This window comes from Drosophila arizonae, chromosome 2 (genome assembly GCF_054131065.1).
Source record: "Drosophila arizonae isolate 15081-1271.41 chromosome 2, UAZ_ARI_1.0, whole genome shotgun sequence".
NCBI classification, from domain to species: domain Eukaryota; kingdom Metazoa; phylum Arthropoda; class Insecta; order Diptera; family Drosophilidae; genus Drosophila; species Drosophila arizonae.
Window position 1 is genome coordinate 33353216 of NC_142922.1, and position 25873 is coordinate 33379088.

Genomic DNA, 25873 nt, shown 5'->3' on the forward strand with positions numbered 1-25873 from the left:
TATAGCTATTGTATTGTGCGACTGCGAAGAGTCGGTCAATTTTTGGCTTTGTTGAATCGACATGCTTTGTCCTTGGGAAGTATTCCAGCATAGTTGGATGCCAATGATACGAATTTATTATCCACCCATGATGTTACTGATATGTCAACTCCGTTAAAATCAGCGAAATATTCTACAATTCTACAATACAATTCCAACAAATTATCGAATCTCCATCAAAAAGAAATGTAAACTTCCATTGGGGTCTTATTGGCGAATGTACAAATTGGTTTCATTTGAAATATGCTCAAAAAGGTGTTCTGCAAACAGATACGAGAAGAATTGTATGGGCTCCGAAAGCTTAATTTCATCAGGAGGCAAGGCAGTACTTGCGGGAGCCGCAGTTGACACTCATTCGAAAGTAATTTGCGTTGTCTCCATAGCAGAGATCTTTTTAGGTTGATATTGCTATTTAAAGCAACGTCATAATAATAATAATAATAATAATAATAATAATAATAATAATAATAAAAATCTTGCGATTTCCGAAGGTGTCATTCCTTTGTGGATATTATTCCTAAGTAAGAAACTCTGTCGACAAAAATATATGTGTAGGTTGCCACAAAGACACTTAATGACAAACGCAATTTTAATATACAGTAGAATCCGGTTATAGCGACAATCAAGGGACCGAAGATTTTACGTCGTTATACCCGGAGGACGCTTTAACCAGAAAGAGTAAAAAATATTTGTTTTTCATTTTTTTTAGGGTTTGCCATTTCGTAATAGCTTTTACTATAAAACATTTTCGATATTTGATCAAAACAACCATTTTTTATAAACTTATTTCAATGACATGGTTTATAAACAATTTTGTGACGTCGGCATTGTACTTTGTTTTGTCTCTCTCCCTCTCTCTGTCTTAGCAGCATTTGTGGCGTTGCACACAAGCAAGGGTACTGATCACTCGCAATTTTCGTTGGTTTCCACATATCAAATTCTATATTTTAGACACTTTCAACATCAGCAGAATATAATTTTCAAATAATATCTTACATTAGGCCTCGGTTTATTGATAATTCTTAGGGAATCTCGCATACGTTACTGTGGTTTAGGATCATTAGCCTAACCTTTTATTAATTAATTTCTTTCGAAATTCAATACATTTTGGAAAAAATTAAAACTAATTTAATAATATATATATATTTTCAACTGGCATTCAAATGAGAATTTAGTAAAATTTGGAGTTGCTATTCAAAATATTACAAAAATCTACGCTATCAAACATACGGCCGGATAGACGGACATGACCAAATCGATATAGCTCGTCGCCCTGATCAAGTATATATACTGCCACGCCTCCTTCTGCCTGTTACATACATTCTCACAAAAAGATTATACCCTGATTTCACATCTTTAATGGGTTCTGAGATCAAATGGGTCCGCTGTGTATATAAAGCGCATTTTTATCACAAATATAAGTTTTATGCATTAAGCATTATGCAAGTTTATTTTCGTAGCATTCATTTTTAATAACATTCAAATTTTATTATTTAGTTTATGTATTGAAATTGTCTTCAATATAATTTAGAATATATTTCTGGGGTCGAAAACATTCACTTTCGTAACTTTTGTAACTGGGGTGCTGAAATTTTCACTTTCCCGGAATGTTCCGTGCAAGTGATTCTTCTTTTATACTTTTTATTAAATCTCTTTCACGATTATTACAGGCTCTATCCTTTGAAAAAATACTAAGTGCTAGTTTAGATGCTTTTCCACGTTTTCCGGTACCAGGCGTAAGCTTTACCTTGAATCTGTAAAAAAAATTTTAAAGTTAAATAAAAATATACAAGTAAGGAAACTCTAGTCGAGAGTGCTCGACTAGATAGTACCCTGAGCCAACCTAATAAAAAATCACATTTAGTACGGTTCTAAATTTCATTTTCGTCATGCTTAAAACATAAATTAAATAAACACACACACACACACACACACACACACACACACACACACACACACACACACACACACACACACACACACACACACACACACACCACACACACACACACACACACACACACACACACACACACACCACACACACACACACACACACACACACACACCACACACACACACACACACACACACACACACACACACACACACACACACACACACACACACACACACACACACACACACACACACACACACACACACACACACACACACACACACACACACACACACACACACACACACAGCCTACGGATCGTCTGGAGCTTAAATCGATTGTGGAAACACTCTTTCCAGAAAGTTTAAGCTCCATTCACGCCCCTGAGTCCGAGTCTGCTGATCAGGGCTCAACGAGCACTGAAATTGTTTTAGTTACAGAGGAAGAAATATCAGTAGTTCTCCGAGGTCTTAGAACCAACACAGCTCCAGGGCCGGACGGGATCCCAAATCGTGCGCTAAAGCTAGCCCTCGCCTTGCACCCAAGTACGTTCGCCGAATTATTTAACGAATGCCTGATCCAAGAGACGTTCCCGGCAAAATGGAAAGCCCAGAATCTGGTATTGCTACCCAAGGCTGGCAAACCACCAGATGAGCCATCTTCGTACAGACCGATCTGTCTCTTAGACACCATGGGAAAGGTGTTTGAGAAACTGATCTGCTCTAGGCTGGAGACTGCGATTGCAAGCGCCGGAGGCCTGTCACCAAACCAATTTGGATTCCGGAAGGCCCGGTCAACAACGGACGCGCTTAACAAAGTTGTTGGTCTGGCCACTTCCGCTATTCAAGGCACCAGATGGAGGCACGGGACGAAGGAATACTGTATCATCGCGACCCTGGATGTAAGGAATGCCTTCAACACAGCTAGTTGGGATATGATACTGAATGCGCTGTCACAATATCCCTAAATATCTAAGAGAGATAATAAAGAGCTACTTCAGAGGAAGAACACTGGTATACAACACGAGTGAGGGTCCCCAAACTCATACAGTGTCAGCTGGAGTACCCCAAGGCTCAGTGCTGGGGCCTCTCCTATGGAACGTCATGTACGACGGCGTACTGCGCTTGGAACTACCAGCAGGCGCGCACACCATTGGCTTTGCTGATGATGTAGCTGTCGTAGCCATAGGAAAGGAGCTCAAAGATACAGAGGATATGTGCAGCGAAAGTATCAATCGCATACGAAGCTGGTTGACAGGAGCTGGGCTCGAGCTTGCGGCACACAAGACCGAAGTTGTACTAGTCAGCAGTCGCAAAAGAGTGGAAACTGCCAATATAAAGATCGGCAGCGTCACCATTGCGTCAAAGAGGGCGATAAAATATCTTGGTGTCATGATAGACACAAGATTAACTTTCCGCGAGCACTTAGAATATGTGCATAAAAAGGCAGCTGATTCTTGTAGAGCTCTCTCGAGAATCATGCTTAACACGCGGGGACCTAAACAGCAACGACGTCTCCTCCTAATGAGCGTCATTAGGTCTGTCATCCTCTATGCTGCGCCAATATGGGCAAGAGCGATGGCAACGCCGAGCTACAGCCGAGGCATTTGCGCGATCTACAGGCTGAGCGCAATCAGAGTCAGCTGCGCTTTCAGGACTATCTCCGATGACGCGGCGCTCGTCATAGCCGGTATGGTGCCACTGGAGTATTTGGTCGCCGAAGCCGTGGAGCGGAATTCGCACGGGCCTACGCGACTCAACGCTGTCAGGGCGAACAGCATCGCACGATGGCAAAGAAGGTGGAATAGCTCAGCTAAAGGGCGGTGGACGCACAAGCTCATCCCGGAGCTTGAACCATGGGTTAACCGCAAACATGGCGAGGTTAACTTCTACCTTACGCAGATCCTCTCGGGTCATGGATGCTTTCGGAGCTATTTGAAGCGCTTTGGCCACGAGGAATCTGACGAGTGCCCCTGGTGCGAGCGAGGGCATGTGGAAGACGCCAACCACATTATTTTCGAATGTGGACGGTTTCTGGAGGAGAGGCGTCGTCTGGAAGAAGCAGTGGGCCGCTCCATCAGAGCGGACAACTTAGTCAACGCCATGCTGGAATCGGAGGAAGCTTGGGAACTAACAAGCACCTTCGCGGCCACGGTGATGATGGAGCTCCGCAGAGTCGAGCGATCGAGAAGACGAGCTGTCCCAGGCTAAGGTAGCGCATAGTGCTTGCGAAGCAATGCTTTACGGCCGTCCCGCAAGCACCGCGCGCTATTCTAGCCACCACGCATCTTGCAATTTGTATAATTTTGTCAATAAATGAATATAAAAAAAAAAAAAAAAAAAAAAAACACACACACACACACACACACACACACACACACACACTAATTTTTATACTGATGTCTACTTCAACAATAAAGTGCTTAATTAAAATGTAAATAGTCATTGGTAATAAATTTCGAACTTAAGTAAATTTATACTTACTCATATGCTTACTTATATTATCTATACTTACTTATATTGCTGCAAAGCTTGATACGGAGCTACAACTGGTATAGCAAATAGCAGTTCATCATCATCAAATGGTACACCAGTAAGGCTATCTAGTAAGTCAGTGTCTACAGTAATGGGACTGTCGTCGATATCTTCAATTTCAACTTGATTTTTTGTGAGAATGTTTTCTGATGCTGCAGTTATTTTTTTTAAAGAAGTAGGCTTTTCCTCTTGCCTCTCATTATTATCTATCGGTTTATCCTTTCCTGATGAGTTTAGAATCATCATCCTTATTTTACGCTCCTCATCATCTTGATCTCTATATTTCAGTTTAATTTTCTTTAATTTTCCTTTTTGACCGCGTTTAACTTTAGAAGAACTTTTATCCGTTTCTGGAGAGGCAACATAAACCATCTCAATATTTGCTTTTTCTGACCGTTCTTTGTCTTCCCTACGTTTTTTTGTGGATTGATTCTTCTTTCGGGATGGTGCAGGTTTTATAATGACTGTATCTTCATCATTTATTATGTCTAGACTTTGTTGATCAACAGCATCTGTTTTATTTGTTTCGTCTAATAAATCAGTTTTAACAGTTATTCTACCGGTATCATGTTCAATCTTAACTTCAGTATTTGGAAATGAATTCTTTCCATATTCATTAATTGATTCACAAGCCTCGTTGATTTCATTTAGATCTGTGGATGAAATTTCTGGCTGTTCAATTTTATCTCCATTAATTTTATCTTCTGTAGTTCGAATTTTCCTTTCTCCTGCATGACGTTGTAAGAAACTATCTTCAAGTTTAAAGAGTAAGCTTAGCCCCATAATAAGATGACAAGATGGTAAAAAATTTTTTTTCCCGCGTATCATAAAACTTCCTGTACCTAAATATTCTCCTGTTGGAGCCGTTTTACTAACTTGATGACTATAAACCCAGTAAGAATTTGTCACAACCTTTGCATCCCACGCTACGCTGTATGAAATAGCCATAGTGCCAGCTTCTAATAATGTTTTGGGTGGAATTTCTTCTCCAGTTGTATTACGAATGATAACACTTGATGCGCCTTGAATGTCTGCATGAACATATATGTCCTTCGGTCGCATGTATCTATAAAGAAAATAAGAAATGAGAGTAAGAAACAAGTAAGAAAGCTCCAGTCGAGACTGCTCGACTAGGAGATACCCTGAACCCTCCAAGCTGATATTCTAATCAATCTGCACTTCTTTTATGCACACATACATACACATGCGCTTGGACTGCGCTGCAGTGTGGGCAATATTATGAGAATTTATTTGTTGAATAATTTCTTTTGTAGACATACGATCTTAATGAAACTTAGAGCGTAATCATATGGTGAATATGTGTGTATATTCCAAAGCCCAAGTCTCTAGTATTTGAAATACGCTTTTTACAAAAGTGAGGGTGAGGGGGTGAATTTAAGGGTGGGGGGTAAATTTTAACAAAAACCGAAATTGTATAAATTGCATATAAGCATACATTAAAAATTTGGAGACTCTAGCAATAAGGGTGTAGAAGATATAATTTTATAACTGGTTTTCGATAAGGGTTTTTATCGATAAAAAAAGATCGGGATGTTTAACATAGGAGATATATCTTATGCTTTCATAGCAGTCTTATACATTTCACTTAAATTAAGAAGAATTGCATATTATTTTAGAGGGAACAGAAGATATAATTAACGGAAAAAATTTGATTGCAATTTTGACTAAATTAGGATAGGTGATAGGTACTTTTCATACCTTCCAAAAAAGAAAAAACGTTGCCTTCAAATGGGGTTAACTGCATTCGCAGATAATGATGTTTTGCAAAACATCGATGCATCGGTATCAGCGAAAACATGGGAAAACATCGGTAAAGCTTGGTAATAAAACATCGATGCTCGATGCACTGTTCAGGGTATCTCCTAGGCGAGCAGCCTAGACTGGAGCCTTCTTACTTGTTCTTTCAGTACGTGTTAATAACGTTCAAAGCTATGCCAAAGCATAAGTCTCTAATACCTAAAATACGTTTTTCGAATTTGCGGATGGAGCGTGGTATCCAAAATATGTAAACTACAAAATCTTTGTATTCATGAATTCATGTATAAATGCAGTAAATCTGAAATCTCTAGATTTAATAGTACCGGAACAATATGATAAACTCGATAGTATAGGGTGACAGAAATTTCGATTTTCGACTTAACGGGGTAAAATTTATCAGGACTATATATAAATTTATTATAAATTCAGGTTAGCTTAAAAAGAAGTTTATATTATATTATTATTTATATTAGCAATTACCGTGTAACTGACCACTGCATTCATTTGTTTATACACTGCGCGTCATCAGGTTGGCGCCCCCCTTACACTCATTATACCCTGAACCCATTGAAAATGGGAAATCAGGGTATAATGGTTTTGTTAAAAGTATGTAACAGGCAGAAGGAGGCGTGGCAGACCCCACAAAGTATATATATTCTTGATCAGGGCGACGAGCTGAGTCGTCCCTGTCCGTCTGTCTGTCCGTCCGTCCATCCGTATGTATAAACGCGTCCATCTCAGAAGATATAAGAGCTAGAGACTTGACATTTTTTTTCCTAGGTCCGTGTATAACACGCGCAAGTCAAGGTTATCTCTATATATCGATAACTACCCCGATATTTTATTATCGATTAAAAACCCTACCGAAAGCTAGTTATTTAATTATATCTCCTACACCTTTCGAGCTAGAGCTTCCAAATTTTAAATGTAGACTTATATGTATTTTATATAACTTCGATTTTGTTGTAATTTACCCCCCACCCTTATATCCACCCCTCACCATCACCTTTGTAAAAGGCGTACTTCAAGTACTAGAGACTTGTGCTTTGGAATGTACATACATTGAACATTATGAATATGTTCTGAAAGTTTCATTAAGATTGTACGTCTAGAAATTAAATTATTCAACAAATAAATTCTTATAATGTTGCCCACACTGCAGCGCAGCCCAAGCGCAGACGCTGCTTGCTATGCCGAAAAGGAGTGCAGAGTGATTAAAATATCAGATTAGAGAGTTCAGGGTATCTCCTAGTCGAGCAGTCTCGACTAGAGTCTTCTTACTTGTTTTCTTTTACGTTTTTATCTTTGCCTATTGCACGCAACTTCTTAGTTTATGTTTTGATTTCATTATCATCATATCATCATCCCAAACAAAATTATCTTGCTTATTTTGGCAATTACACCACCAAATTTTTTGTGAAGCTCTAAGTAGTCAATATATTTATTGTATGCGTAAAGAAACAGTTTTATCTTTGGTTGAAAATCAAAGATTGAGGCATACTTTGAATCTGGACTATGCTAAAAACAGAAATCTAATTGGCAATTTTCTTACAAATTATGGAAAAAACTATATAAGCGGCAATAATCAAATGATTTCAGATGGAAATAGAAGAGCATTAATTCGGGAAGCTTCGAGTTCCCACGAATCAAGCACCATGATTAGGGGTAAAATCATTGTTAAGACGAGCTTATCAACGGTCCAAAGAGCAAGTCAGAAAGTTAATTACTTAAAGACAGAATTTAACAAAAAATACACCAGACGATATGCTGAGAAAGCAGCAGCACTTGCAAGCTTCAATTTTTAACATCGCGCATGAACACATAGGACTACAACACCGTGTTTAAAACTGCTGTTCCGCATTTCTATAACCTGTCTGAAACCCGGCATTAGATTTTCCAGCATGATAATGCTCCAAATCAGACCGCCCGATCCGTGAAGTTCTGGCCAAAAAATTGATCTCATGGAGTGGCCACCATACTCACTCGACCTTAATATCATTAGAAACGTCTGGGGATGGCTGGTCAGGAAAGTATATGAGTCCGGAAAGCATATAGTACAGATTTAATCAAAGGTACTGAACACGCTTGGTCAACCATATCCTTGAATTATATTGAACAACTTTAAAATTGCATTCCTAATCGAATTTTTGAAGTCATTAAAAAAAAAGTCACTACGCACTACTAATATTACTTAAAAATAATAATAGCTTAATATACAAGTGTTATTTTTAGTAATTAACTTAAACAAATTGAATTTATCGCAGGGGGCGCTAGTCTGATGACCAAATTTTTGTTATATATTTTTTTTTTTTTTTTTTTTACATTTAAAAAAAAATTATTAAAAATGTTTCCCTATTGCTACAGTAGCCATTGTTTTTTTTATTTTAAAGAGAAATAGATGTAGTATAATACAAAAAAAAGATAAAGATGAAGCTCTGATGGTTTAGCTTTTATTCAGTTTTGAGATTGTGTGTAAAGGGGGCGCTAGCCTGATGACGCGCAGTTTATATTAAACAAACGGCTGTAGTATTATCGACAAATAGGAACTTATTTTAAATTTACATACGTATATTTGTATATAAATAATGTTAAAAATAAACCGATTTTTTTGGCGTTAACAACTGCAGAATACTCATTCACATCTCATCAGCGTAGACACCTCATTTTTGGCCAGTTCTTAGAGCGAGTTTAAGGTAAGGTACGGACAAAATTTTGATGCTTACTCCAAAAATGTGAAAATTAGACGGTATTTTTCGATATGCCCCCAAAGAGGCGTAACAATTATTTGTTGGTCATCGATAGAGGAGGTTACTAGTAACTCAACTATCCAAGTTTGAAGCTTGTAGCCCTTAAACCGTAGAAGATATAAACTTTTACGGTTTACCACGCGTCCTGTGGGCGGACATATACTAGCCATAGCTTTTTGCTCTTAGGTGGTCAGCCCGAGTCCATATATCATGTTTCAGGTCTCTAGCATCAATACTGCCCAAAATTGAAAAAATCATTATATTTTCTTATATAGGAGATAAGTCTTTTTTTTTAACACTTTAAATTGGAGACATACACGAGTATGTTTTTCAAATTTCTAGTCTCTAGCTTCAACTGCGTTCATACGGACAGACGGGTGGACAGCAAAACGGACATTGCACAAAACCAATATACTCATTTAACTTTCGTGAATGAGTATAATAATTTATCAAACTCCCTAGGGTATGCACTTCAATTATCAAATCAATATCAAGAGTGGTTCTTATACGTGGATTACAAATGTGAACGACCGTGAATAGCTCCTTATGCTATTTACTCACCTTTTAACAATAAGTTCATTTTGCTGAGCATCTCTTCCTCCTATTACTAAGTAGTTCTCGGAACTAATAAACCAAAAAAACTTTTCAAACCAAAATATTTTTCTTGCTTTAGCAATATTAGATATAGTGCGTACTTCTTTTAGCGTTTGCTGTGTCTTACGCTCTGCTGACTTTAAAGCTTTCTGTGAGGCATCAATCGTTTTCTTCTCTTTAAGGGCCGCCGAGCGCTTCAAATCATAATATCTGCGAGCATTGGCCCATGCGGATAAGGCCAAATCAATATCTACTATAACCGAATCAGCATTATCATTTTCGTTTTCATTTTTATAGGGATCCGAAAGTAATAATGATATGTGATTGATTTCCAGCTTTAACTGTTTTATCGAGCTTGCAACAATATCTCCATTGGCTTGGGCTTCTTTTACAAGCTCTTGTATGTCTGGCCATGATAATTGACTGGCTATGGCTGACTGGATTGCTAAAATAGCTTTATCCACTAAACACTGATTAGATGTTATTAATTCTGCTTTTTTTTTATCATCATCTTGTACCCTATTAAGTTCCTCTAGGCGCTTTGTATGATCTTTTTTTACATTAGAAAGCTTCTTAAGTGCTTCTCTTTCTTGCTGCAATGTTTTTATATCAATTTTTTGTGACTCTTGAGACGAAAAAAATTCATCAACTGCCTCCATGAATGTTTCATATTCCTTAAACGGTAGTTTTTTATATTGAGAAAACAGGTATGGATGAAACTCAATATTTCTATAAAAATGTTCTGTGTTTTCAGCATTTGTAAGTTTTTCTTCTTTAACTTGAATTATAAATCCTTTGGAGCTTCCATTCCGTCCAATCGTCATTATATCATAGGCGCTCTAAAAATATACAATTTTAATATGAAATAAAATGAGTGAAAATATATTTTCTTGGCATTGCAGCAATGTAGATTTGATATAATCAATTTGTTGACAACCGAATTCCATCATTTTATTCATTCAGGACACATTTCGATAAGTAAATTATATTAGAAAACAATTTTTAATTAACATACAATGGAGGACAAAAGTATTTTGACAACACATTGCAAAAACTCAAACCGCTCATTTCTTCGTGCTGAGAGAGGTAACTCTACCCATTGCCCAAAATATTGCATTGATAACATAACTCATTATGTTTCTATAATTATTTGCATGGCAGATTGTCATTCTTTGGCTGGACAATAATATTTTTTAAATAAAGTGAGACAAAAACTCAACAATGGTAATAGTAACAAAGATAGTAAAAAGAATTAAACCCTCATTTAACATCTGCAAGCGTCTAGGGATCGATCTAACCAAATTTTGTAATGTTTCTATTGAAACATCCTGATAAAGCCCTGAAACCTCAGCAATCCGTCTCCTTGGGCGTTCTTGATAAGTCTAAGCTACGTTTTACTTTTGCGTAAGCCTACACATTCTCTATAATATTGAGATCAGAGCGCTGAGGTGGCCAATCATATGTATTGACTTTAATATTCCCAGAAAATTCAGTTATAATATGGACCTTGTGGCATCGAGCATTGTCCTGCTGCAGTATACATGATTTTCCAGTGACCCGGTAACCGGAATTCGATGATGATGGATTCAGAACATGTAAATAATTATCCTTCTTAATTTTTTCACTAATTAATATCGAATTGGAGAGGCTATTGAGACATGCGACCCCCAGAGCATTACCAATTCTTCACCACGTTGGTACATGGGCCTCGTTTTTTGCGAATATTCTTTGGCAACTTGCTATAATCGGTTGAAGGTATGAAGGTTTTAGCAAATCGTTACCTTTTTAGTTTATTTTATAGAGGTATTAAAGGTATTGGAAGATCTATAACGCAGAAAAATTAGCCTTCTTTCGCCGACTTGTGATAGATTTTCTACTTATTGATAGTTTATGAATATTTTTGAGTTTAATCGACATGACTTTTAGGGAAATCTTTAAGATTTGTCAGTATGATGCGGCCTTCTACCGGTTTTTATACCCTGAACCCATTTTCAATGGGAAATCAGGGTATAATGGTTTTGTTGAAATGTATGTAATAGGCAGAAGGAGGCGTGGCAGACCCCACAAAGTATATATATTCTTGATCAGGGCGACGAGCTGAGTCGATTTGGTCCTGTCTGTCTGTCTGTCCGTCCGTCCGTCGATTTCAGAAGATATAAAAGCTAGAGACTTCAACTTTTTTTAAATGTCCGTAATTACAGCGCGGTTATCGAGTTTATCATTAAAAATCGATAACTCATCCCGATCTTTATTTATCGATCAAAAACCTTATCGAAAACCAGTTTTAAAATTATACAGAGGTGGTCAACAGTATTTACACAACGAGCATTTTTCTACATGCTCTGCTTAAAGAGCTTTGTTTTGTTGTTTTCGTTCGCCGTTTTTGAAAAAAATCTTTTGTGACATAAAGCCTATTCTATGTAGAAGCGATCGGCTAAAGAAATTGCTAAAATAACGGTACATGCTAATAAATAGAGCGAAAAGAAGAATTACTTATTTTTATTGCTATTGTTTAATATTATTTCTTTTGGAATTTTGTTTTATATAACAAAGGGCTTATTTATTTAAGTTTGTGTTTAATTATTCCAGCTTTTACTTCAATTACAGCCCAATGCCTTGCTGGAATTGATGCCACCAAGGATCGGGCAAAGTCAATTGTTAATTTCGACCAAATTTCGGTAATTTCCTTGATGATATCGTCTAGTTTCGGTCCTTGTTGAATAATCTGTTAGATTTCATCATTACCCAAACATTTTCATTTGATAAGGCCCGGACTTTGCGAAAACCAGGGCAGAATGGCTTAGTTTAAGTCCCTCAAAAGCTTTGTGGGTATTGATCCTTTATGGCAAGGAGCATTATTTTGCTGCAGTAGCCAGTCAATGGCTAGAAATAGTCTGTTCCCGATGTAAAATCATTGTGATTTAATATTGGCTGATATCCTGATTGATTTAGAGTGCCTTCTATTGGCACTACAGTAAGGCGTTTTGCTTTAGAGTACATTGAAAAGCGTTTAGATCTTTTGCACAACGTTTTGAGGACAGATGAGGCTGAATTTCAGTTTCACGGCTCATTTGGAAACATCTTCCTGCATTAGTGCCGAAAAAAAAAAGAAAAATGCAGTGAAGCCTCTTATCTGATTTGGAGGTGGAAAGTAATGTCTGGCCATACAATGGTTTTGGAGATTTGGTGCCAATAGAAGGCACTCTAAATCAATCAGGATATCAGCCAATATTAAATCACAATGATTTTACATCGGGAACACACTATTTCTAGGCATTGACTGGCTACTGCAGCAAAATAATGCTCCTTGCCATAAAGGATCAATACCCACAAAGCTTTTGAGGGACTTAAACTAAGCCATTCTGCCCTGGTTTTCGCAAAGTCCGGGCCTTATCAAATGAAAATGTTTGGGTAATGATGAAATCTAACAGATTATTCAACAAGGACCGAAACTAGACGATATCATCAAGGAAATTACCGAAATTTGGTCGAAATTAACAATTGACTTTGCCCGATCCTTGGTGGCATCAATTCCAGCAAGGCATTGGGCTGTAATTGAAGTGTGTGTGTGTGTGTGACAATTGTAACTTTAATCATAGAGTACATAAAACGTCAGTATGTTGTAATTTAAATTAATTAAGTTAATTAAAAATTAAAGGAAACAATAGGAATTTGTACTTACCTTGATAGCCAACATAAGTGTTGGTAAATCTGATGCCAAATCAAAAAATTGTATATCAGATGGATTTATTTCTGAACATTTACGATTTTTTTTTTTGCTTTGTTTTTTTGATGATTCGTCTTGGCCTTTCTCTTGATCCACCGAACCTTTTATTAAGTGATTTTCTAATCCATGTTCAATAAGAACATGCTCAATTACAGCTGGGCCACAGTCTAGAATTGGCATTAATATGCGTTTCAAGCTATCCCCTTCATTCGAATTTTCTATAATTTCCCGCATTTCGCTTTCCATCAGTTCACAATTTCCTATTTTTGCCCGATCGACCGGATATTTTTCACGCACTGCAAATCGTATACTCTCCCCTTCCATGTGAGGACGTAAGATGTATAGTATTGTTTTCTCATAATCAGTTAAAATAACATTTCCACGATCATATAACTCCAGAAATACATGATAAGCTGCTTCTCCACTGCCAAATTGAAAGTCAACTATTCTATCAGCCCCTAGTTGGTTTATATGCTCGAGCCGTTTATTTTTTAAGTGTTTCCTGAACTTCATGCAAAATCCCGAAGGTGCCATATTCTTTGGCCACTCAAATGAAGTCGTGTGAAAGCGAGTACCAGATTCAATCAATAAGGTAACCTTCTCCGATGATCCGCCTCCATGAAGCCGAAATAAATAAGTCTTATTGTCAATATCATATATCTGGTTTACACGTAAGCCGATTAACCTATAAGAATTATAATTATTAGTAATTTCCAGTAAGCCAATTATAGTCGGTCACCAATAAATGAAGTATTTTCAATTGGTAGAAATTACCTTTGGAGCTCTGCGATACCACATATGATATCGTAAGAGCTAAACCGTGTTTTCATTTTTAATTGTATCGCTTATCACAGTCGTTAGTTTAACCTAAGATAAAGATATAGTTTTTATTACACATATTTGAAATGACTTATTTAACAATACATATTAATTTCAGTATTATAGTGCAGTAAGCATAGTTTTTTTTTTATATATTATATATAAGTTAAGACTATCAACAATCTAAGGAGGCTGGAGAGTCCAGTCAGAGATTCAAGGGGAGAACCTAACGAGTAGAACAGATTTAGTTCAGTTTATATTCGGACTAGAGAGAGTTTAGACCTATTGTTCCAAATTATATAAAATATATTAGATCTATTATTCCAAATTATATAAAATATATTATTTCATTGAACACCAAGTTGTTATATATTCACAAGAACCCAACACAGCGTTCCCAATCACTAGTACTCTAGTGTGGGAGCGCTTAACTTATATTATATTTTTTCTAGATCCAGTAACTTAAAGATTTATTAACAGAAAACTATATTATTTAAGAAATTTATTTCATTGAGAAATAAGTATATATGAAATTTATTTATATAATTATATATTATGTAATAGTTTTTAAAGTTTTTTTTTTATTAAATTCAAACTGTTGTGTAATAGTTATAAGAGATCGGCTCATTATTTGCTTCTTGTACTTTTATAAAGCGTTAACAATGAAATAAATACATATCGGATTTCTAAAATTTGTGTCTTAAAGCAAATCCATCTATGTTTATTGTTGCAATTTTCAGTAATCAGTAAGTACGCCTTCTGCTCCCTGTTAGATTTTCAGATTTTAGATAAGTATGTCCAAAATATAAAATGTTCCACTAAAGTTATCGTACACTCCATACATTTTCAGGAAATACGATGTAACTTGATCAAGTTTATTATATTGATGCTTTATTTGGCGATTGTCGGGAACTAAAAGTGCAGATGAGCGGACCATGTCTAGCCTTATTTATTTCATATGCGTAATTATCATTTAAATCAGGCTTAGGTTTGACCGTTACCTATTTCATATACGAGTTTTGCTCGGCTGTGAAGATTTACAATATCTGTTCTCATTCTTCTAGAGTTAGCTTACGGGACACTGACGAAGAACATTGCACATTTCGTCAACCTATATTTTAATATAAGCTTACGGATTTCTACTATATTTCCTTTCCTTTTTGCTCCATGATAAACCATGTGCCAAACTTGTTTTCAAAGTGATAGAAGATTACGCAGATTAGTTAAAGTGTACGTAGACTTTAGAGGTGTCATTTTCTGGATATGTTTTTTGTTTTTATTTTTATTTCATATTAAAATTTATCGAGGCTTCGGTTACTTTAGTGACTCAGTGTACATATGTATGTACATGTAGCAAATCCAATGAAAAGTATTTGCTGCTAAGGAACTACGATCAGAGATTCTATTTTATCTGTTCTCCACCTACTCTAGTCATAGACAATGTAGAACTGAGCATACTTCTGCTCTGAATTTTAACAACATATAATCGCTACTTACAGTATAACTTTTGGCAATTCTTTATAAATAAAAGAATAATTTGTATTCACATATATAAAGCTGTATGTTAGCCACATGTAGAAACATATGTAAGAATATCAATGAACTCAGAGTTGCAACACTATCGATAGATTTAACAGCGCACAGTGGGGCCTTTGCTCATTTTGTGTTACAAAATTCATAACATTTGATCACTGACCATTGGCACTTACCAGAGAACACATTGACTAGACATGTAGAACAAATGTTTCTACAGCAGAAAATGTTAAGTTGGTCGACCCCTATACCTCGTATTTGCTCGGCTCGGTCGCTGGAGGCTCGAAGTTCGAGCCTCGAACAGTGAAAATGTTGCATGACAACGTCAGTGCGCTGCAAGCGCTCAAACGAAATGGTCCCATTCTTATATGAAGCACAGCTATGCGCTATTTGTCCTACTCTCTCTCTCTCTCTCTCTCTCTCTCTCTCTCTCTATAGTCGCTCAAATCACCGAACTCAGCAGCGCACAAAAATTGAAATTTGCTGGCGACGATCCCACCTCTTTTCTTTTGAGTGAAGGATATACCTACATAAATCATAAAAGCGTTTGTCCCACTCATGCAAACAAAATGTAAGCGTTTCGATGGTTATTCATGGGAAGGGTATAAAAGCGTTGATACGCATAAAGAATATGAATTCGCGACGGGCAAGCACACACACATTAGTGTTGTCATAAAATCCGCAAAACAGAAAATTATCTAAAATATTCGATGATTCGATTATAATTTCGTGAGCCAAGCGGCCATTTTTTTTCAAAAAAACTATCGATTAGAAGGCTTATAGATATTTCGATTGTAGATCTATGTGTATATATCGAACATCTCAATAATAATTATGGAACGGACCTCTTCGGTTGTGAGCATTAATGTGCTATTTTTTGCAAAAAGTCGCGAGCTAGCAAAAACTTCACGAGCTGAATTCACTGTTGAACCTGTGGTAAAAGCGGGCAGCTTACTGACACAATTAATTGAATCTTTCAACTTGAAAAGCATAAGTGATAATCTGATCATAGCTCATAACGAAAACTACATTGAAAATCTGGAGGCAGAGATATATCTCTGTAAAGGTGATGAAATTGCTGTGATTCCGCCTATAAGTGGGGGATAACGAAGTATAAACCTCATCATGGACCACATTAAACTAATCAGGAACAAAATTGACATAAATCATATACATCAACTTATAATTGATCAAAGCTGTGGAGCTTGTTCATTTTTTGTAGGAACAACACGTGACCATTTTGAAGGGAAAAAGGTATTATCTTTTGTTTGTATTATTTCAAATACGTACATACTTACTGTAATGATACAAATAATAAATTACAAGTATAGTGGATATATAATGATTGAATATTGTTGTTGTTATACAGCTTGTCAGTATACAGTGGCGAGCAGGTATGGATACATGTTGGCCAAGTCGACGTTATAAAAAATTCATGAATCTGCCTAAAATTTTGGAAATAGATTCATTTGATATATTTAAATAAGATGGTAAAATGATTTGTTTCACTTTTTGATTATACATTCAAGTTTTTCAGATGGATACAAAAAAAAGCTATGTATCCACTTTTGCTCCCAAGGAAGAAGTCGTATTTCAGCAGGACAATGACCCCCGGTCAAAGAGAAAATCGTCAAGAATTAACTCGATTATCAAAAATTTTGTATAATGGTGTGGCCTACTCAAAGTCCAGACCTGAACCCCATTAAAAATTAATGGGCCTTGGTTAAAAAAAGGCTCGCAATGTAAGATATACCACCAACTGGGATCCAGGCAGAGTTGAGCGAAATTCCGCATGCCTCTTTTGGAAAAGTGGTGGAAAGTATGCCTAAGCGCATTGCTAAAGATCTTTGGACAAAATATTAAAAATAGTATATATTTTTAAAAAGTTTAAAACGAGCAAAAGTGGATACATAGCTCTTTTTATGTATCCATCTGAAAAATTTGAATTTAGAATCAAAAATTGAAACAAATGTTTTTACAGGCATTTTAACATCAACTTGGCCAACATGTATCCATACGTGCTCGCCCCTCCGCTTTTTGTTTATTCATAAAATTTTTCGTTTAGCTGAAAAATATTTTTCCAAATGTAAAGTAAAGTAAAAGTGCGCATACTAAAAACTGTTTAAAATATTTTAATGGAGATATTTCACATCAATTCTAACAAGAAATAGTTTATTTGCCAACGTTAACATTAGAGTAAATTAGTCTCACAATTAGCTGAAACGAAAAATACTGGTCTCTTTCGAAATATCGGGATTCCAATATATTAAATATACCCATTTTCAATGAAAATCAGGGTATAATATTTTTTTTTTTAAGTATGTAACAGGCATAAGGAGGCATGGCAGACCCCACAAAGTACCCTTGTATAACGCCGTCTTATACAACGCGGTTTCGATATAACGCGATTTGGAAAAATTAGGTTTTATAGGCTTATATAACGCGAAGGGGAAAATAATTATAACGTGCAAATATATTTGAAGACAGTGAAACAGATTAATTACCATATGAAGTTTGAAGAATAACAATAAAGTTTTTAATAAACCTTTAATTTGTTTTAGTTTGTTTTTAAATTTTTTAATGTGCACATAATTATTTAAATTTTGTTTTTTGAATTTTGAAATATGTATTATTATTCATATCTTGTGGTTTTAATTGTATAAGAAAGTCTGAACTTTAGTATTGAGTTGAAATATTTGTGCATCTGTTTTCTGTATGTATTTTATTTTTTTAAAACCCTAATGGAACATAACCCCCAAACTTATATGAAAACTACATATGTTTTAGATAACGCGGAATTACAATTACACAATTCTTCTGGAACGTAACAATCGCTTTATACGAGGGATACCTATAAAAATATTCTTGATCAGGGCGACGAGCTAAGTCGATTTAGCCCGGTCCGTCTGTCTGTACGTCCGTCTGTCCGTATGTATGAACGCGTCGATCTAAGAAGACATAAGAGCTAGAGACTTGATTTTTTTTAATGTCCATAACATAGGTCCATCCACAAGAAAAGTTATTAAGCACTTAAGTTCCAATAGTAGGCACTAGAGCCCTGCATGAATGCGTTTGAAACGCTAAACGAAACACTCGTGTTTTGGTAGTGTTTGCTGTATCATGTCTCTTTTTTTTTCAAATAGTGTAAGCCCAAGCATCGCGGACGACCGAAACAAAACGAGCTATGCTAACATACCAAAAGTTCGGTATGTTAGTGTTGCTAGATTAGACTATTGAATTATTACTATTGAATACATTTTTATTTAGAAATAAAAATAATAACAAGATTTTATTCATTTAAACGTAATTTTATAACTAAAGGATTTATTTTTTATATTCAGTCGGCTCTCGTTATTTCGAAATTCAAGGGACTCTTAAAATATTTCGAATTGTCGAGTGTTTAACCATATGAATACGAATTACCGCGTCTTAGCAATGATTTTTAGTTCGAATTACTGAGTGATAACTTTGAATTAATGAGAGGTTCGAAATAACGCAGGTTTGAAATAACAAGAGTCGACTGTATGTATATATGTATATGTATATATATATATATATAAATAAAAGTACCGTACAATATTTTTCACGTTACTCGCTTCTCGTTTAGTTTCGTTTCTGTAAGTTTTTGTTTTACTCTGCACAAAACGTAAAAAGTAAAGTAAAACAGAATACTTGGCGACTTTGAGTACCATTTTTTTCGTTTTGCAGCAAATATTGCAAATATCAGTATATTTGGAAGACGACCGCAAGCAAGCAGTAGGCACACACTGCAGGCAATGCGTCTTTATCCGTGCGTTCGCCTATGTGTATGTGTGTATGTTTTGTTTCTTGTGTAAGCAGAAAGACGCGAAGAATTATTGAAATATCAGTCGCTCGAAGGCTTCAAGGGATCTCGTACTCGATTAGAACTTTCTTACTTGTTATGAATTACATTTTTATTCGAAAATTGACACACGATTATCGAGCTCAAAAAAAATCCATTTTCTTCTCGGCAGTGTACGAATTGTTTGTGCCAATAATATTCAAGGACTTTGGAGGCTAAGCTGGCAGCCCTGGTCTCTAGCTCTTACATCTTCTGAGATCGACGCGTTCATACATACGGACGGACGGACAGACGGAAAGGGCTATATCGACTCATCGTGGCCCTGATCAATAATATATATACTTTGTGGGGGCCTGCCACGCCTCCTTCTGCCTGTCACATACTTTCAACAAAACCGTTTCTCATTTCAATGGGTTCAGGGTATAATAAAAAATGTATGGCCAAATAACAAACGCACGTGCAGCAGCTACAACAGATTTCCTATCCGTGTGCACGCTTGCATTAAACTTATTCTAGCATATTTTTAGAATCACAGCAGTTAGATTAGTTAAGATTTGCTAGATGGTGCTGCAGCAGTGAACCCATTTGATTTTTGTCATCACAATTTCGCACTGCTAGCGCGACGCTCGATCGAGAAGTCTCGGGTTCGTCTCCAGAATAGAGGTGGGCACGGGCCGACTTTTTTGCACCCGGCCCGATCCGCCCACGGTCAAAAGTTCAAAATTTTATCCGTACACGAAAGCAAAAAATATTTTCATAACCGCAAACACTTACAAAAAATTTAATTTTCCAAAATTACAACAAATTTGTTGTTTTGTTACAACAATATAATTCCTAAAAATTACAAAATTTTTTACAGGAATATTACATGTTTTTATATAAAAAGAGAAAGGAGCATATCAAGATTTGCACTTAATAGCCTTGTTTGCCTTTCATTTAAAATTTTTCCAGAAGAGCAGAATACTCGCTCGCTTGTTGCACAGCTTACCGGAATACATAAAAATTTTTTTGACACAATTTAAGGTCCGTTGCCTCCTGCCAAAAATCTAAGATTAACAAGTTTGAATTATAGCGTGTGGCATAATATTTATCAATTTCTAATTCAATTGCATTTTTGCCAGGCTCGACAAGTTTTCTTTTTATACCCTGAACCCATTGAAAATGGGAAATCAGGGTATAATGGTTTTGTTAAAGGTATGTAACAGGCAGAAGGAGGCGTGGCAGATCCTACAAAGTATATATTCTTGATCAGGGCGACGAGCAAAGTCGATTTAGCCCTGTCCGTCTGTCTGTCCGTCCGTCCGTCCGTCCGTATGTATGAACGCGTCGATCTCAGAAGATATAAGAGCTAGAGACTTGAAATTTTTTTCCAAGGTCCGTGTATACCACGCGCATATCAAGTTTTTCTCTATATATCGATAACTACTCCCGATATTTTAATATCGATTAAAAACCTTATCGAAAGCTAGTTATTTAATTATATCTCCTACACCTTTAGAGCTAGAGCTTCCAAATTTTAAATGTAGACTTATATGTATTTTATATAATTTCGATTTTTGTTGTAATTTACCCCCCACCCCTATATCCACCCCCTCACCATCACCTTTGTAAAAGGCGTATTTCAAGTACTAGAGACGTGTGCTTTGGAATGTACATACATTTTCGCCATATGACCCTGAAAGTTTCATTAAGATTGTACGTCTAGAAATTAAATTATTCAACAACAAAAATTAATTAAATTAAAATATTCAACAGCGCAGCCCAAGCGCAGTCGCTTCTAATACATGCGTGTGTATGTATGTGTGTCGAAAAGAAGTGCAGACTGATTAGAATATCAGATTAGAGGGTTCAGGGTATTTCCTAGTCGAGCAGTCTCGACTAGAGTCTTCTTGTTTTTTGGTTAATTTTTGTCCAAAAACTCTACAAATTCAAGATTCAAATTTGTCGGAGAGTTTTGAATTCTCGCGTCCTCAATTGAATCATTTTGCATATCATAAATTTCAACCATCATGCTTTTGACGGTCTCCAAAATATGATTTTTTCGGGTAAAACGGGTTGAGTGGCGTAACCCGCACCCGCCCGCACGCAACCCGAAACTCGATTTTCCAGCCCATATGCACGGGTAACCGCGGGTGCCCACGGGTACCCGATAAAAACCCGGCCCGTGCACACCTCCAATCCAGAACGCGCAATATATGTTTCTTTTGATTGTTTCAAAATATTTCATTTTCCCAATTGCAAATAAATAAAATAAAATAAAAATAAATAAATAAAATAAAAGTGCGTTATGTCATTAGTTTTTGCAATGCATATGTACATTTACGCTGTGTAAGTAAATGAGTTTTTATTTCATTTATATATTTAAATATATCGAAATTTAAATTTTGAACCATACTAAATGTGCGTTTTTGTTAGTTTGGTTGGGGGTAGTATCTACTCGAGCACTATCGACTAGAGTTTTCTTGTTTTATCAGAGCTTGCAAATGAGAGTTGAGCGTTTTTTCGTTTATTCTCTTTCTCGCATCATAACCAAAAAAAATTGTGCAGACACGTCTCTCTCTGAGCGTCACTCTCTGTTTTCTTTAGCATCTGTTTCGCTCAGACGCAATGCGATGACTCATTCGTTTGACGCTCTCACATGAGTGTCGCGTAAAACTAACACGATTTTCCCTCACACAAAGCCTCTCAGCAAAAAACACTTTGACTAACAAACTCAGCAGAAAATGTTTTTGCCTTCGTGTGCATGTAAATACACGCATACATACATACAAAAAGAACGCAGCAATCGCGCGTGATTACCCATACAAACGCAACTTACCGTTACTTCATTTAACTCAAGCAAACGATCAGTGTTTGACTTGAGGAAACGAAAACAGAAGCAACTATCTCCCTCACAGCGCGAGAGAGCTAAGCCAAACGCGACAAAAACAGTTTCTGTCTGAGTTTTTTTGACTGTGTCACTGAAAAACACTTTTTTGCAGACAACGAAAAAGTGTTAACAGTTATTTGCGAGCTATGTGTTTTATTTATTTATTTAACGATATATTGACGAAGCCTTAGTCAACTTAGGTAAAAACTAAAACTATAATTGTGTAGCTTTGAGCAACTGATATTTCTATTAATATTCGTTTCTTTTCTGCTCACACAGGAAACAGCACATGCACATCACACGCACATACACAGATACACGCAAACGCATGCATTTGTCAAAGCACAAGTCTCTTGTATTTGAAATACGCCTTTTACAAAGGTTATGGTGAGGGAGTGGATATATGGATGGGGTTAATTATAATTAAAACATAGAAATTATATAAAATACGTATGAACCTATATTTATAATTGGCGACTCTAGCTAGGATATAGGACATATAATTTTATAACGAATTTTCGATAAGGCTTTTAATTGATAACAAAACGAGTAAGAAATAAACACGCATGGGCTGCATTGTGAACTTATTATGAGAACTTAATTATCTAATAACTTTTCTTGTGGATATACCATATTTTTTAAACTTTTAGATCGAGATATATATTTCTCTAATATTTGAAATTTGGAGACTCATTTTACTTTACATTTGTTTATTTATTTTTTAGCGATGTGATAGTTGTTTGTTACTTGTGGAATTTAATTCATATATATAAGTGAAAAGTATGAAATTAAAATTCTTTTAGGTGATATCATTGGAATATGAAGCCTATGAGAGCATGGCTTTAAAAGAAATGGGAAAGATCTGCTCTGAGCTAAGAATCCGGTGGCCAACTCTAAAGCATATTGCGATATATCATCGACTCGGAAGCGTTCCTGTAGCTGAAGAAAGTGTAGTGATTGCCGTTTCTGCGCCTCATCGCCCAGCGGCATTGGAATCGATTAGCTTTGCTGTAGACAAGCTGAAGTCGAGTGTGCCTATATGGAAAAAGGAAATATATGAAAATGATCAAATCGGAGAATGGAAAGCAAATATGGAGTGCCCTTGGCCCCGTAAGAAACTATAAACTTTTCAATTGTAATAGATAAAATGATTGTACATAATATACCCCGAAAAGTTAAAAGCGATTTTTGTATTTCCTTATATCTCTTTAAATTTATAACAGAATTTACTGAAACATCTTCAAACGCCTTTGAATATTCTTTATGCAAAATTGAACGCCAGGTAGAAAATATTTCTGAAAGTAAACTTGTGCAAATCAGGGTAAGTGACATTGAGTTGACCAGACGGATAAAATGTTTTTTGAAAAGGAAACGGGATGAAATTAATCTGCACAATATAATAGACTTCAAGCAACAATTGAGAGATAGTCCACGCGCAGAATCGATGCTACCAAAAGATTCATGTGCGCGCACTCAAAGTACCCTTGTAAAGCAACAACAATCAATCAGTCATATAAAGGGTAAGAGTATCTTTATATACATCCGACTCTTGTTATTTCAAACCTGCGATATTTCGAACTTCTCATTAATTCAAAGTAATCACGTCCTCTACTCTCTTATTTCATATTTCAAGTTATGTAAAAAAAAAAACCCATTGCTAAAACGCGGTAATTCGTACTCATATGGTCAAACACTCGACAATTCAAATTTTTTGAAGTTTCTTGGTGTGCTAGCAAGAACTTTGAATTTGAATTTTGGAATCCTCTAAAACTACCTATACTGTACGTGGTTGCGTGTTACGCATCTGCAAAACGAAACTGATATATCAGGAACTATTTCTCCTAAAGAAAATTATTGAAAAGCTTGAGCTATATGCTTCGAAGCAAACTAGTATGAGTTTTTGTTTTTTTTTTTTTTTTTTTCAAAGATTAATTAATTTGAGCATAAGTACATTACGAATATCTAAAATATCAGCAGTTAAAAAAAACCCTTGATAATTTGAAGCTTTATTTATTTTCTCTCAACAATTTTGAACCATTTACTATATTAAACATTCGAAATAACGAGAGTCTACTGATAATAAATATACATATATATTATTTACACCGAAACAAAATTCGCTGAATTTTATTGATTATATTATTGTAGTGCACCGCGCTTTTGAAGATAGGAGACAAACACGGCCTGACTATTCCTCTCAATTAAATAAGCTAATGGCTACAAAACATACACACTGTGAATTGGTTAAAAGCAATGTACTAAAAAATGCGCGCCTTCAAAATATAGAAGAATATATGCGTATTGCTCCGGACGACGAAGACAATATTTATAATCGCATTAAAAATATAGAAAACAGAATTTTAATACTAGAATCTACTTCTCCAGAATATAAATATTATGTGAGTACTTACTTTTTAGTTTTCAGTACAAGTTTTTTAATTTTATTGAATTTTTTTATTTTTTAGATAAAACTTGGAAAGGAGTCAAACAATATAAACAAAAAAGAATCGAAAAAAGGATTGTATCAGTCTGATAGGTTAAGTGAATTTATTTCGGGTATTAAAAGACAATACGAACTGTAACTAGAAAAGAAAAAGTCGTAACAATATCTTCTAAATACAACAAGGAAGAAGTCTCCAGTTGAGAGCCTTCGTTTGTAGATGAACAATCTTAATGAAAGTACTAGGGACTTGAGCTTTAGAATTTACACGTTCTGATCATGTTCTGAAAGTTTCATAAAGATAATCTTATTACAAGAGCAATTGTCTAACAAATAAATTCTCATACTTTTGGCCACACTGCAACCCAAGCTCAGTCGCTGCTAACTGTCCAGTTATAATTAGAATATCAGCTGGCAGGGTTCAGGGTATCTCCTAGTCGAGCACTCGACTAGAGCACGCTTACTTATTTACGTAAAAAAGTACAGTGCTATGTGAGCTAAGCTTACTTATCTTAAAAAATTATCAGGATAATATGAATAAAATATATTTTATGATCACAAATCAAATCTTATTATTATTAATTATTAATTTTTTATTGTTGTGGACCACTTGGTGGATCTCTGCCGAAGTGCCCGCCAAGCTTCAGCTAGGATAACAGAGCACAATCCGAAAATGTGACGTCACAAGAGAGCTGTTAGTTAACATTAAAAGTAACGGGACGGCTCTTTGCGCAACCACTAACCACAGGACACATAGACCGGACACATAGTGGTTATTTGCTCGGCTCCTCATTTTCGGGTTCGGGCTACGAAAATATACGAAAGCACAATTATTTCACTTCATGCACACGACCGTCGACTATTGAACAAAAGATGTCACTATCTAACCCAGGGGCGACGAGCTGAATGAGGTCGGTCGAAATTACATACGAGACTTAAAGTAATGCATTACCTATGAGATTTTTTTTCAGCGCATTTGTAACAAACAAATTGAAAACGACTACTCGTACGAAAGAATCGTGCTGTTGTCAACTTCGTTTTTGTATGCCCCTTCCCCTCTAATCAACAA

At 35.9% G+C, this 25873-nt stretch overlaps 3 protein-coding genes across 6 annotated transcripts; 2 read left to right on the top strand and 1 right to left on the bottom strand.

The window, feature by feature from the left end:
- Positions 1-1457: 1457 nt before the first annotated feature.
- Clbn (Nuclear export mediator factor NEMF homolog Clbn) lies at positions 1458-15792 on the bottom strand. The gene is made up of 6 exons (XM_089463196.1): positions 15637-15792; positions 14095-14187; positions 13276-14005; positions 9561-10432; positions 4454-5539; positions 1458-1793 (listed from the first exon to the last, which is right to left on the bottom strand). The coding sequence occupies exons 2-6, from the start codon at positions 14148-14150 to the stop codon at positions 1634-1636; spliced, it is 2904 nt and encodes a 967-aa protein (XP_089319322.1). The 5' UTR covers positions 14151-14187; positions 15637-15792; the 3' UTR covers positions 1458-1633.
- A 682-nt stretch (positions 15793-16474) lies between these two features.
- On the top strand, positions 16475-16779 carry Mocs2A (Molybdenum cofactor synthesis 2A). The gene has a single exon (XM_018019016.2). The coding sequence runs from the start codon at positions 16507-16509 to the stop codon at positions 16777-16779; it is 273 nt and encodes a 90-aa protein (XP_017874505.1). The 5' UTR covers positions 16475-16506.
- Positions 16780-16786: 7 nt separating this feature from the next.
- On the top strand, positions 16787-25371 carry Mocs2B (Molybdenum cofactor synthesis 2B). Of its 4 annotated transcripts, none has more exons than XM_089463210.1 (6): positions 16787-16926; positions 22644-22751; positions 23168-23474; positions 23540-23884; positions 24513-24763; positions 24830-25371. In XM_089463210.1, exons 2-6 carry the CDS (start codon positions 22749-22751, stop codon positions 24944-24946), a joined length of 1023 nt encoding a protein of 340 aa, XP_089319336.1. In that variant the 5' UTR covers positions 16787-16926; positions 22644-22748; the 3' UTR covers positions 24947-25371. The 4 variants fall into 4 exon arrangements, with proteins under 4 accessions (XP_089319336.1, XP_089319334.1, XP_089319335.1 ...); XM_089463211.1 differs by lacking the exon at positions 16787-16926 and adding an exon at positions 21860-22564; XM_089463208.1 differs by lacking the exon at positions 22644-22751 and having other exon boundaries at positions 16793-16926.
- The last annotated feature ends 502 nt before the right edge of the window (positions 25372-25873 follow it).

What these genes read in the sequence shown, in the direction of transcription:
- Clbn (XM_089463196.1), bottom strand. Translation starts at nt 14,150, where the DNA reads ATGAAAACACGGTTTAGCTCTTACGATATCATATGTGGTATCGCAGAG. An exon ending in GGTATCGCAGAGCTCCAAAG is followed by an intron (nt 14,006 to 14,094) that starts GTAATTTCTACC and finishes TAATTCTTATAG; the next exon opens with GTTAATCGGCTTACGTGTAA. An exon ending in CAAGCTTTGCAGCAATATAA is followed by an intron (nt 1,794 to 4,453) that starts GTAAGTATAGAT and finishes TTTTTTTTACAG; the next exon opens with ATTCAAGGTAAAGCTTACGC.
- Mocs2A (XM_018019016.2), top strand. Translation starts at nt 16,507, where the DNA reads ATGGAACGGACCTCTTCGGTTGTGAGCATTAATGTGCTATTTTTTGCA.
- Mocs2B (XM_089463208.1), top strand. Translation starts at nt 16,798, where the DNA reads ATGGACCACATTAAACTAATCAGGAACAAAATTGACATAAATCATATA. An exon ending in ACCATTTTGAAGGGAAAAAG is followed by an intron (nt 16,927 to 23,167) that starts GTATTATCTTTT and finishes AAATTCTTTTAG; the next exon opens with GTGATATCATTGGAATATGA. An exon ending in ATCAATCAGTCATATAAAGG is followed by an intron (nt 23,885 to 24,512) that starts GTAAGAGTATCT and finishes ATATTATTGTAG; the next exon opens with TGCACCGCGCTTTTGAAGAT.